The 12,734-nt window shown below is 46.2% G+C and overlaps 1 protein-coding gene across 6 annotated transcripts in view; it reads right to left on the bottom strand.

The window, feature by feature from the left end:
• The window catches only part of PCLO (piccolo presynaptic cytomatrix protein), a 192,046-nt gene that overhangs the window by 21,935 nt on the left and 157,377 nt on the right, over nucleotides 1–12,734 (bottom strand). For 5 of the 6 annotated variants that reach the window (XM_078860930.1, XM_078860933.1, XM_078860932.1 and 2 more), the window contains 4 exons: nucleotides 10,784–10,964; nucleotides 8,079–8,453; nucleotides 6,006–6,203; nucleotides 1,782–1,929 (listed from right to left, as the gene is read on the bottom strand). In XM_078860930.1, the coding sequence (XP_078717056.1) occupies nucleotides 1,782–1,929; nucleotides 6,006–6,203; nucleotides 8,079–8,453; nucleotides 10,784–10,964 (902 nt within the window). Of the gene's footprint in view, nucleotides 1–1,781; nucleotides 1,930–6,005; nucleotides 6,204–8,078; nucleotides 8,454–10,783; nucleotides 10,965–12,734 lie in introns of those variants that run through there. The other variant, XM_078860936.1, reaches the window with a different exon arrangement.

Here is a 12,734-nt window from a genome sequence, read left to right as displayed (position 1 = left end):
AACACTCAGGGAATGGCTCAATTATGTAGTTTTTTTTTTATAGAGATAATAATCATTAAAATCTACTTGGCGCGCAACAGACAGTGGTAAACAGTATTAGGAGATACACATGGGGGAGGGAAGGGGGGAATTACACAGCTATAGCTGAATTGCCTACGGTGTAGGCCAGGGGTCGGCAACCTACGGCTCCGGAGCCGCATGCGGCTCTTTACGGGCTGCTTCTTGACGATATGTACGTGAGTACAGTATATGTACTCAAATGCATTGCGGCTCTTGAAATACTGAATTTTGTACCGAATTGGAAAGAAATGGCTCTTCTTGTTATTTTGGTTGCCGACCCCTGGTGTAGGCAAACCTAAGCAGCAACACAAAACAAAACAGCTTCTGATGGTAAGCATCAAGAACGTGGCAACCCAGAGCAAGGGACGGCAGCTCTTGGGCCGGTCACGAGCAACGTTGAGTGGTATCTTCGTGCGGTAGTTGGGGCCATCCCCGGGTGCAGTTCAGCGACTGCGAACGTACGTTTCAGACGCTTTTGCTTTTTTTAAATATATAAAGATGCGAGAAAATCCTTAGGCGTAATCACGAGGCAGGTGTTCACTTGCGGCATAGTCTGCCGACCAATTAGGACCGCAATTTATAGCAGAAACTATTTGATGAGGCATAAATTGGCGTAAAAAAATGTGTGTACGTATTGCACGGTGTTGGACGTACTGGAGCTGACGGACTTTTTCATCCACGCGGGGACGGCTGTGGTGCATATATTTATACTATTATGCAAATAAGGCACACTTTTTGAATGTATAGGTAACTATGTTCAAAATGACATCCCCATGTGTATACTTAGGACAATCTAATGCATACATAATTGAAACCTAATTTCTTTAAAACTGCTTTTTGTGTTTAGTTCGTTGTCCTTCCCCCACACCTCCGATTAGCACGGTTGGATATGTACGGTGCGAAAGAAGTTCAACATGCACACATAAATAACACTGCGAGTTTGCACCCCATTTCCCTCGAACATGAAATAATTCTGCAAAAGAAAATCATATTGAGCCTCGGCAAGCCTTTCCAGGACAAATGATATCAAGCTGGAGACGCTGTAGTGATCATCCAGAAGTCGATGACCAAGGGAGAGACCTCAAGCCAGATATTGGGACACTTGAAGAGCAGAGGTTGGGTGTATGCTGTGAAAGAGTTCCGGCTTCCAGCTGAAGAAAGCTACAGAGAAAACTGTGACGGTGCCAGTGGCATTGACTCTCATGACATCAACCACATCGTGAGTTTTATGAGCTAATTGTGTTTAGTGAGATGTGCGGGTAAGGTGGCCGGGTGGCGCAGAGGTCAGAGCACTGAGCTGGCCACCACTGAGTTCCTGGGCTCGAATCCAGGGATCTGCCTGTGATCAAATTGAGTTCACATTACACTTTGCTCTTCACTTAATTTGGCTAAATTCTAGCTTGGAGAATTAAAACTAGTGGTTTGAACGTCATGGGAGGTACATTCCTCTCTGTGGCAAGGTGTGCAGGCAAGTGCTGGCCCCTACCATGTGGACCCGAAGTAATTTAAAATAATCTCAGAATTAGTTCTCCGATATCCGCTTCCAAGGTCCGTCCTTTAACACGAAAGATCTTTATAGCTTCTGCGAGAAATCCGAATATATTCTCTGTCTTGTGACATAACGGTGATGGCGCACTCGCAATAAAACTGTAACGGTGAGATCAAACAAAAAAGTGCGAAAACATTTAGAAAAGGAAATAAGATGCGAGACAGCCGCTTACCCGCGGTGCTCACGGTGCGTGCCGGAGAACGTGTCGTCAGTGAGCACCGAGCTGCCCTCGCTGTCCACGCTGTAGCCGCTGCCTACGCTGCTGACGGACGACGTCGTTGAGATGGAGGAGTCCGGGGCGCGCTGGCTCACCGGCCTGCCTGTGGGGAGGCACCCACGCGCTGACTCGCCAAGCTCCCTGCCCGCAGCCAGCACGCCCTGTTCAACCAACCGCTCAACCGCTCTCCACTCAACCGCTCCCCGTTCAACCGCTCCCCACTCAACCGGGCCCTGTTCAACTGCGCTCCCCACTCAACCGCTCCCCACTCAATCGGGCCCTCTTCAACCGCTCCCCACTCAACCGCTCCCCACTCAACCGCTCCCCACTCAACCGCTCCCCACTCAACCGCTCCCCACTCAACCGCTCCCCACTCAACCGGGCCATTCTCAATCGCGCCCTGCTCAACCATTGGGTTATGAATCGTGGGCTGGGCGCTTCGTTGGTCGGAAATAGCAGGTGATACGACCCCCCCCTCAACCATTATATATACGGAGTGGTATCTCTTGTAATCTCTCATTTACTTGATACAGCTGTTGGGCTGTGACGGTTCCACCTGAAGACGGAAGCTTGTGTTGCCTCCGAAACGTCGTGATTTTTTATTTTTTATTTTATTTTACTTTTATTAATTTAAATTTTTTACCTACGTGACTTTACCGAAAAAAATCTAAGAATATATAATAGCAGGTGATACGACAAGGGCTCTAATGACCAGGCAATGCTATTTGCAGCCCGTAAATACACGTCTGGCTTTTACCGATGTAAATAATTGGCTAACGGCATTGTGCGCGTGATGTCTGCACCGGTGCTCGTCCCAGCATTCGCCAACCAGCACTGATTGGCATGGTGAAGTATGGTTTAAAAACCCCCGATGATTAATAGCACAGTGAGGGGAAGTCAATCTAGGAGTTGATCCACAAAGACATCTAAAAAATTACCGTAAATAATTAAATTGAGGGACCATCTGTTCCAAAGAGGGATGGCAGTGCAGTGTTTAATAGCAAAGTCACATTTAATAAATCAGGACATTCATATCCAGAAAAAAATTGTGTTGTGAGGTACCCTCCATGAAAACATTATTATTGATTGAAAAGCAATAATGTACTGAAATAAGACAAACAAATGTTCTTTAAATTCCCCATCACACAACATGCAGAAATTAATAACATAAAAATAATCAGATTGGAATTTCTCATTTGAATGACCATTAAAGTCTTAATAATTAGCAATTATCTTGAAACTACCAATCGGCACACGAAATATTGTTCTCGTATCTTTAAGCAATTATGTTGCAGTCAGACGGCCGCTAATTGTAAAAGGGTCACGATGCAGGGCAATTCCACTAAAAGCACACGAGCCTGATTTGTGTGCATTTCACGGGTCCACGTCTGCGTTTGATTAACGTTATTCTTACTGCGAACAGTTCAGGAACATAGTTCATGGGCCACTTCTTCTTCTTCTTACCCTGCGGCATTTTATTTTGCACCGAGACTAATTGATTGCAAATGGAACTGAAGTGTACGGCGTGGAGAATGACATTCAAACAAAGTTTGAGAACGGGGCACTGAGTCTCACAAAGGAGATACGTTGGCTGCGGTTGTGAGAAGATTTTATTTCTAAACGATTGGTGCCCCCTTGAGCACACGCATTGTGCGAGTGTGTCGCACTTTTTCCCTTTCGTGCCATGTAGGCTAGCATCACATAACATATAATAATAATTCATTGTAGCAGACGTCGATGGCAATTTACTACAATATACATTTCTTTGCACTTTATACAGAACATTTTATCAGAGTGAGCCAACACTGATTTACAATCAAGTTTGGCTGTTAGTAAAAGGAGGGTTTTTTTTGTTTCCAGTGTCAGTGTTGGTGCCAGCGTTGACCTCCAGATTAACCACAGTTAATACAATTTCTCCCGGCACTTTGTGTCGACCTTTGGAGGAACCAAGAGCAAAAACACAGACATTATCACGGCTACCACACGGAAGATTCGGTAATAACCAATCCCCCAAGTATCCCAACGCTGTGATAACCATATCCCTAGTATAGCATGTATCGTATCAGTGCCAATCCACTGGTGGATGAGCGCCTCCCCACGCCGTGTGGGTTGGGGGAGTTTATTTGACGACACGTCACCATGCTGGGTCAGTGCGGGACTTGTGAAGGTGGGAACATAGAGGTACGACTTAATAATGTATTTAGCTGCACTGTCTTCTGCTGACGACCTCGTAACCACGCAGCTATCTAGAACAACCTTGGTATGCATGGGGGTCACCCGTCCAAGGGCTATCCAGGCTCAACCCTGCTTGGTGGTCACAGGCTATGGCATCGATGCCCGGTCATTGTGAATATCGTTGTGCAATTATTGTCCGAGAAAAGACCAACGCCTTCATTTTATCATGATGGCGGTAACCCCGGGGTACCAAATAATACAAAATGGCCGAGGCAATTACATATTTTATTTCTGGGACACTATTTTTGTCCAGGGGTGTTACTTAACTCAGCGACTGAGGTACCAATCAATCCGACATCGGTGCCACTCCACGATATCGAAATGCAGCGAGGACGATTGTGCCGAAACCCTGAATGCTCGCGGTACGCACCATCGTGGTGCATCGTGTACAGCTCGTCGAGATGAGTCAATTGCTGCATCGCCGACCATTAACAGACTAAAAATGACTGCATCACGGACATTATGCGAGAGCCGGGGTACAATGGTACCACGGGGTACCGCCATAAGGTTCATATATGCAAATATTGATTTATTTAGCTAATAGCATATTTTTTGAAGGCTACGGATGAGTAAAGTCTATCTGGTAAGTTTTTATAATTATGCATGCATGATCTGGAATTTAAAATGTTGGTTTTGAAACACTAAAAAATGTTGGTCCATTACAGTATTCCGTAGGAAGTGTGTGGAACATTAGGCGATTATCAGATGAAATAATAAGATTCGGGTGTGGAGAAGCGAAGGCAAATTATTTCTGTGACTTGCGTATTTGCTACAACACGAACCAGAACACTTATACGAATCCACTGACAGCATCAATTCAGGAGTGTCGTTTTCAAATTGTTTCAGTTACAGTGGAACGGCAACAGCACCAAACACCCATAAGTTTGCAGTTAATAAGCTAAATATTCGCACAAAGCGAGGTTTGTTTCTCAATAACATTGATGCATTTAAAGGTGGAAAATTAAGATTAATATCGGCTGAAAGTGGCTTTAAATGGGTGAAAATGAAGCTAATAGCTTAGTGAACTTTACCTGGTAAAATAAAAAGTATCGTTTTCTTGCGGTTGGCTTACCTTTCCTATACTTTTGCACTCTAATGGTGTTTTTTTGTATCGATCGTTGTTGTAACTTTCTAACACCGGCCCCAACTGGCCATTGGCGAAAACAAGCTTTGTAGCTCATCGCATCCCTTCAGTAAGAACAAAAAGTCTGATTCTGAGCGAGAGGCGTTTCTCCCCCACTTCCGTCACAATCGCCCTTTACCATTGACGTACATTAACGATCCAATCAGCAAGATGTCATTACACAAAGGTGCAGCATATGTATAGGGTGTCTTTTCAACCGTTTGATGTTTAACGACACTGATTCTTAGCACTTCCTGACGAAGCTGCTTAACAATGTGCAGTCACTGGGTGGCTTGAGATGGATCGTCGCAGCTTTAGGGTTCCCTCCTTTGTCGAGGCTGTCAAATCATGACCAGGTATCGAGGGCACACTTTTTGGGTCAATTAGTGGCCCTCTTTCCAATAACCCCAGCTCTTGTAACTTGTGTGGCTAGTGCGGAGGAGGGGGCCCTTTGAAATGTAGAATTATTTCAACTGCATCGGCATGAACACTCAGGGAATGGCTCAATTATGTAGTTTTTTTTAATAGAGATAATAATCATTAAAATCGACTTGGCGCGCAACAGACAGTGTTAAACAATGTTGCTGTTGCCTCTGAAACTTCGTGATTTTTATTTTATTTTTATTAATTTTTTTACCTACGTGACTTTACCGAAAAAACCTAAGAATATGAATCCTTGCAGTCACGAAAGCTTCAAATCTACAAGTATTAGGAGATACACATGGGGGAGGGGAGGGAAGGGGGGAATTACACAGCTATAGCTGAATTGCCTACGTCACAATCGCGTGGCCCCCCAGTGGTTTTTGCCGAGCGCAGCTCACTTCTGTCGGACTTGGCGGGGCTGTCCGATTGCACCTTGCGGATGACGAGCTGCGCCGCGGCGTCCCCGGGCTCTGGGACGACCCCGTCCGGCGGTCCGGACGGCCCGCTCGGCCCGCTCTTCCTCACCGGCGGCAGCACACCGGCTATGCTGTGTCTGTGCTTCTTCACATTATTTGGGGCTTTAGATGGCTTAGCCGCTGGGAGCAAAGCGAAAAGTGAAAAGCGAGAGAGCCCCCCGCGGGTGTGCTTTTATTTACTTTGCTTTTGTTCCGTCGGTTTTTTTTTTCTGATTCTCGTTTTCATTTTTTCGTCGTCTTCTCAAATGAAGTCACTCAACTAGTGATGATTTTGAAAAAAATTAACTGAAAAAAAAAATCAAAATCTGACAGAATTAGTTAACAGAACTGATTATTAGACCGTAATCGTTCACGATTCCTTCACATTGTGTCGATATTTATTGCATCATGTTTATCTTTTTTACTGCATCGTGTTTGTCAACTAACTTGAGTTTAATATACATATAATAAAAACATTTTTTTATTATTATCACTGGTAATGTAGAACGGATAATTTTGCACTTATGAGCCAAACGTTGTTATATTATTGGTAAACGCCGAAGTAATATTGCATTAAATATTGTGAGAATAACCTGTTGTTAAACAAGCTATCAGTCAGTAAAGCCATTAAGCAGATAAGCCGGCATACAAGAAGCTGCGTCAAATCAAGATAACACTGCAAATAAAAATTAATTAGCTATACAGCAATTAATGGCGCAACAAATTGCGGTTCTTTTCAAGACACATGCTCATCAGATCTGTTAACTGCTGCAAAGGATGATGATTCACATAAAAAAAATAAACTTGGATGTAAAACTGTGAATAACCAGATGATTAAATGGAAAAAAATAATATTTACTTGCAATCAGCTTAAGTATTACAATTTAACTGCTTCACAATTAGCTATATTATGCCACAATAATGCGTGATAAGTAGAGATGATGTGTGCTTATGGATTTATGCTTGCATTATAAATTGGAGAGAGAAATCTAAACCCATGAAGGATAAATTTGTGGCTATGTAAGTTTCAAACTAGTGCACAGCTTGCCATTAAGTATATATTTTTTTTGTTAAAATGTTTTGAATAACATTGCTTATCCAATAACAAGGTTTTTTTTTTTACAATTGACAGATTGCAAGGACATCTTGATGGCAGGAACAGTGAAATATCAAGGGAAAAGATTTGATGAGACGGGACGTAAATAAACATGCTTTCATGATCAACTAAAATTAATGAAATAGTTAAACAAAAAATCTGAATCTCAAAAAAGACGAACACATGTGGCTGTTTTGATAGGAAAATCTTAACGAAGTTACTGGTGCCCAGGAAAAGATCTCAGGAAATTCAGAGGTGAACACACAAAGGTCAGATAATAGGGCCAAAGAAACATGAGGAAGCACTTACACATTTACAAAGTTGTGCTTGGTTTCAAAAACGGTGTTAATATATTACACGTGCATATTTACACTTGAAGTTTTTTTTAAAGTAATAAAATAATTATCAAAAATTTCAGCGAGGGCTTCCTCAGATTTCTATTCAGTGGTGGGGGGAGCCACTCCACAGCTGAGTGAACGAGGCAAACAGGCAGTAAAAAAAATATATAAAAAACAAAAACCTCAGCCGGTGGAGGCCAGGATTATTAGACAAATGAGCAAGATGGCAGATTGCGTTCCGGTGCCTTTGATCGTTGACTCAACGCCGCACCAGCTGCTGTTGCTTCACGCATCAGAAATGCATGATGCGGGAGCCGTGGCACGGCAGCAACCTTGGCGGCGGCGGCGAGCATCGCTGACGGCAAAGGGGGAACGAAAAGACTCGAAAGAGCAGGCAAGGCGGTGGTGGAGCGAGCGGTGCAACGGAAGGAAAAATGCGAGCGAACGGTAAAAGAAAAAGAAAAAAAATCACGCGGACAAAACCTACGACAAACGTAAAAAAAAAATTAACAAAAAAACAACAAATAATTTGAGCGTGACTTCATTCTGCGGCTTGGGTAGAGGGTCTGCGTCGCCGTTTACTTGGCAGCTGCTGCTGTTGCTGGAGCTGCTGCACGGCGGCCTCTGCGGCGGCGATGGCTGCACCCGCGCTCTCCAGGTGACTCTGCGTGATGCTGCCTTTGCTCTGCGAACGCGACGGGGCGTGAGAGGACGTGGCCGATGCCGAGGTCCGCAGACGCCCCTCGGACGACGACTTGGAGTCGGGCATCCCGGCGTGCTGCTGCTGTTGTTGCTGCGGTGGCCCGGACAGAGAGAGTCGCTGATGCCCTCCGGGTGCCCCTGCTGTTGCGGCCGCTGCCCCTGACGCGGATGTGGTGGAGGAGGATGAGCCGCCTACTCCGGACCTCGAGTCGGCCATGCTGCTCTGAGACTTGCTGCCTGGTGGACGCGGGGCTTCTGGAGAGGGTGGGTAACGGGAGGAGGTCAACTCAACGTGGAGCAACTGCGGTCATGGGAAATCACAAGATGTCTAGATAGAGACAATGAATTAGGTTTTTTCGGTAAAGTCACGAAGGTAAAAAATTAAAATTAATAAAAGTAAAATAAAAATAAAATAAAAATCACGACGTTTCGGAGGCAACACAAGCTTCCGTCTTCAGATGGAAGCTTGTGTTGCCCCCGAAACGTCGTGATTTTTATTTTATTTTACTTTTATTAATTGAAATTTTTTACCTACGTGACTTTACCGAAAAAACCTAAGAATATGAATCCTTGCAGTCACGAAAGCTTCAAATCTAGAATGAAACAATGAATTAGGCCAAGCTGTCATCGTCACCGACGCCGTTGATGCCAACGCACGTCAACGTCCCTTCTGCCCTAGATCCTGTGGCTGTTGTCGAGTTAACACCTTCAGGGTCCACTCTGACAGTCTCCTGCCACCTGCATGTAGGTCTTGCCCTTGGTTGCTGACCTCCGGATGTCCACTCCAATGTCTTTCGCGTTGATCTGGCCTCCTCCACCCTCTGTGCGTCCCACCCATCGCAACCCCATTTCTTGATTAAGTCAAGAACAATTTAATTGCCACATTCCACGTGCAACTCTATTCACATTCCACGTGCAACGGGTTGCTTGTAACAGTTCAAGTCAAGTGTGAGAGCACATGCCAAGACAGTGCAGCTTCCACCCTCTGATGCCAACCCCTAAGGTCTCACCTGGCAAAACCTCCAAAGTGAGCCCCCTTTCGTATCCGTGAATTACGACAGTCACGGTCGATCTGATGCAGCCATGGGTATGTGACCGACCCCTCATCCTCACCTGCCCCAAACCCCCCACCCCCCTCGTGGTTCCCTAGTGCAGACAACTTGGTGGGCAGGGTCAACCAAGGGGAAGCGAAGGGAGGAACCAGATTTCCCAAGTGCCGAAGTGGAAATTCCCATATTGTTCAGGGAGCCAAAGCCTAAACATTCCTGCAGTAGTCTATGGTGAGACACAAAGATTCGGCAAAGAGAAGTGGCAACAAAAGAACAATTACACCAACAACAACAAATTGCGGGTAGTCATTAATTAACAGACAATGCAGTAAAAAATACATTTGGGAAAGGATGAGCACAGATTGAATGCCACCTTGCCTTATTTTAACCTTCAAGCCCTAGCTCTGAATAAAGCCTACAGTTATAAAATATATATATATAAAACTTTGGGCCATTTAATCCTTGACATTGACAGATGAGACTCGTAAATGCCCTTGGGTTTCACAGGAAAATGAGCCGTTGAAATATACAAACAAAAATAAATGATGGGTAAAAAATAATTCTAAGGGCAAATGTATTTTTAGGAAAAAAATATATTTTATTTCTCGGCGATGAATCTGTACAAATGCTACACATGTGGTATTAGCCGTGCACTGCGTATCGCGATGAAGGCCACTTCGCGCCGTGTGCCAGCATGCCCTTCTAACCCAGAAGTGCGCTTAATCGCAACAGCGAAGCTTTCAACTTGCTGCAACAGGAGGAGTCTCCGCTAATGCCGTGCGAGCACCGCACAGACCGTCACTTAGTCAGGTCCACAACTGACTTAAATCGTGCAACTTAACCATCGTAGCCTGCAACCGCTTTGTCCACCACATCTTAGCGAGTAGTTGCTGCGCGCAACACGCACTTGTCTGGCCGTGGCAAAAAAGTGTCTATCCACGCCTTTTAGAGCATAGCCCCACCTCTTGTCAGGTTATCTCCACCACCCCAAAGACAAAGATTCCCGTATAGCCTGAACGGACTTTTGAGGCAAGTGCTGTTAGCGAGCTCCTATGAAGGTCGGTACAGCACACGAGGGGGTGGATGGCCAACACCACGCCCGGCCGCCTTTGTCCTTCCAGTGGTGATGTTTACACACCAGACTGGGTACTCATTTAAGGCTGTGTCGACCTAGGGGAGGCCCATGACCAATTCAGATAATCGTCACTGGTGTTGGTCGTGAGCGGGAATTCAACTACATGACCTCTCCCCAACAACAACAACCGCCATTCGCCACTAAGTGGCGGTGACGTCCCCACGGCGTGTGTGCCAGGCTATGTGCGCGTTGAGGCCACGTGAAGTGACGAACGCCCGCTGGCAGGAGGTCACGGGACAGACCCAGGTGCCATGAGATGACTGGCCGATGCACCACCCGTGCCCCTTACTGTGCCAAACCGTTTCCCACCTCCACCGCCACCGCCCACGTGAGGACTGCAATGCTCAGGTGTTGGGGAGAGGCCGTGCCGCCTGTGCACACGCGCGCCGAGCCTCACTCACCCTTGGTGCCCTCGTTCACTCCCAGGTGGCTCTTGCTCTTGCTCACGGGCTGCTTGGAGGGGGGCAGCCCGCTCTGAGGCCCCGGAGCCTTGGGGGGGGAGCCCCCCTCCGACTGCTCCCGCAGCGGGTACCAGCGCTGGGCCCCGTCCAGGTGGCTCACGTCCGACAGCTCGATGCGCACCTACGCGATCCGATCGGGAACAGGCGGCGGAGTTTTGGCCTCCGCGCCGCCCTCGCGTCGCAACGCGATCGCAACGGCGGCCCCGTGCGTCTGCCAATCCCTCGCAGCGCCCTTTACGATACGTGACGCTTACAAATGCACGTCGCTGTCAAGTTGTACGCACGTGCGTTGATCTTCTTTTGGCACCGTGCGTCGCCAACCGTGCTCATCAGTTGCACGAGATGTGTTTATTTTAATTAGACGAAACGTCAAAAGCGCGACGCCGTACAATCTCCACGCCATCGATTACTCCGGAAAATGTTTTGCAAAGTAACCGATGGGAAATCACTATTTATTTACTCTTAATTATCGCGAGGGTACGTCATGCGACTAGCGTTCTAGCCGAGGGCCTGGAGGATCTCGCATACCTATAAGGTCGCATTCATTACACACACAATGTTTGCCACAATTAACCGCAATACCTCGCTGATCTTGTCAAGGAGCATAAACCATTCGGTGAACTCCGGTCATCCTCGCAGCAGTGGCTTTTGGCTGGCTATCGAACAAAGATGCTCACTGCATCGCGCGCTTTCAGATGCGCTTCTGTGGCCGTCTGGAATGCTCTTCCTTCCGATATGAGGAAGCCACTGGAGCTATGCACTTTTAAATCTAGTTTGAAAACTGCTTTTTGTGTTTAGTGTGTTGTCTTTCCCCCACACCTCCGATTTGCATGGTTGGCCACATACGAAGTTCAACATACATACACACCTATTTCCACTGGAACATCCAAGCCAAGTCAGTGTGGGCACGTGATTTTTCCACTGGTCACTTTGCAAGCCATGCCAGAACCACACCGTGATATGCTAGCTGGCCTCACAAGACATCTGCATTTGGTTCGGGGCTAAGGTGGGCTAAGGGCAGGTCTAACGATGAGTTTATTGCATGTGATGTCAGTCGGTATGCTGTTAGGACAGAGCGTTACCCCGTCATCCACATGTGACTCAGACTCGTTTGCGGTATATGACGTCGGTGGCATGGCTAGGCTTCTGCAGTGGGAAAAAAACAACCTGGTGCCTCCTGAGCCATGCCGGTCTGGCTCTGTTGTGCACTGGAAAAAGAGGAATTCGGTAGCTCCGCAGGGAGGGCCTTGGGCGAGGTCAGTAACAGCTCCGTGCGGTCACGTTTGCTGCAGTGCTGCGCGCTGTTGGGCCATCAACAACCTTTCATTGCCTGCTCTGAAATGTTAACTCAAAATATGCTTATAATGAGCATTTTGGGAAAACAGAATTTGCATTTGTACATTGTACAAAGCCACGACGGAGATCAGTGTGTGTCGGCAGAGATCATAACAGGCATTTAAGAAGTGTCCATCATTAATTTAAAGACTTCCCACAGTAGCTGGGCCCGAGCCGTAAACGTATGACAAGACCAAAGTGTGCACTTTCATTTAAATGGACTAATGCACACACACATTTCATTTCTGAGGCAGCAAGTGGGTGATAATTATCAATAATGGGTGATGTATCAACGGGCATCTTAATATATTACCATTAATGTTAGCTTTTTTTTATATATAAAAGCCAAGACGTTGGAGGAATATTTAATAAAAACATTTTACTGTGGGGGTATAAAAGTAATGAATGCCAACCAGGGTGTGGGTGAAGCCACTCGCTTTATCGTCAGCATCATCAGTGTCCTTGAAAACACCTCGACCCTTTGATATCTGACTTGGGGGGGTCTTCACTAACTATCAAGGTCGATGTATAGAAACAATAATACAATAATAAGTAA

Source organism: Lampetra fluviatilis, chromosome 11, assembly GCF_964198595.1.
Source record: "Lampetra fluviatilis chromosome 11, kcLamFluv1.1, whole genome shotgun sequence".
NCBI classification, from domain to species: Eukaryota; Metazoa; Chordata; class Hyperoartia; order Petromyzontiformes; family Petromyzontidae; genus Lampetra; species Lampetra fluviatilis.
The sequence above is the reverse complement of the archived record's forward strand: the minus strand, read 5'-3'. Positions and strand labels throughout refer to the sequence as shown.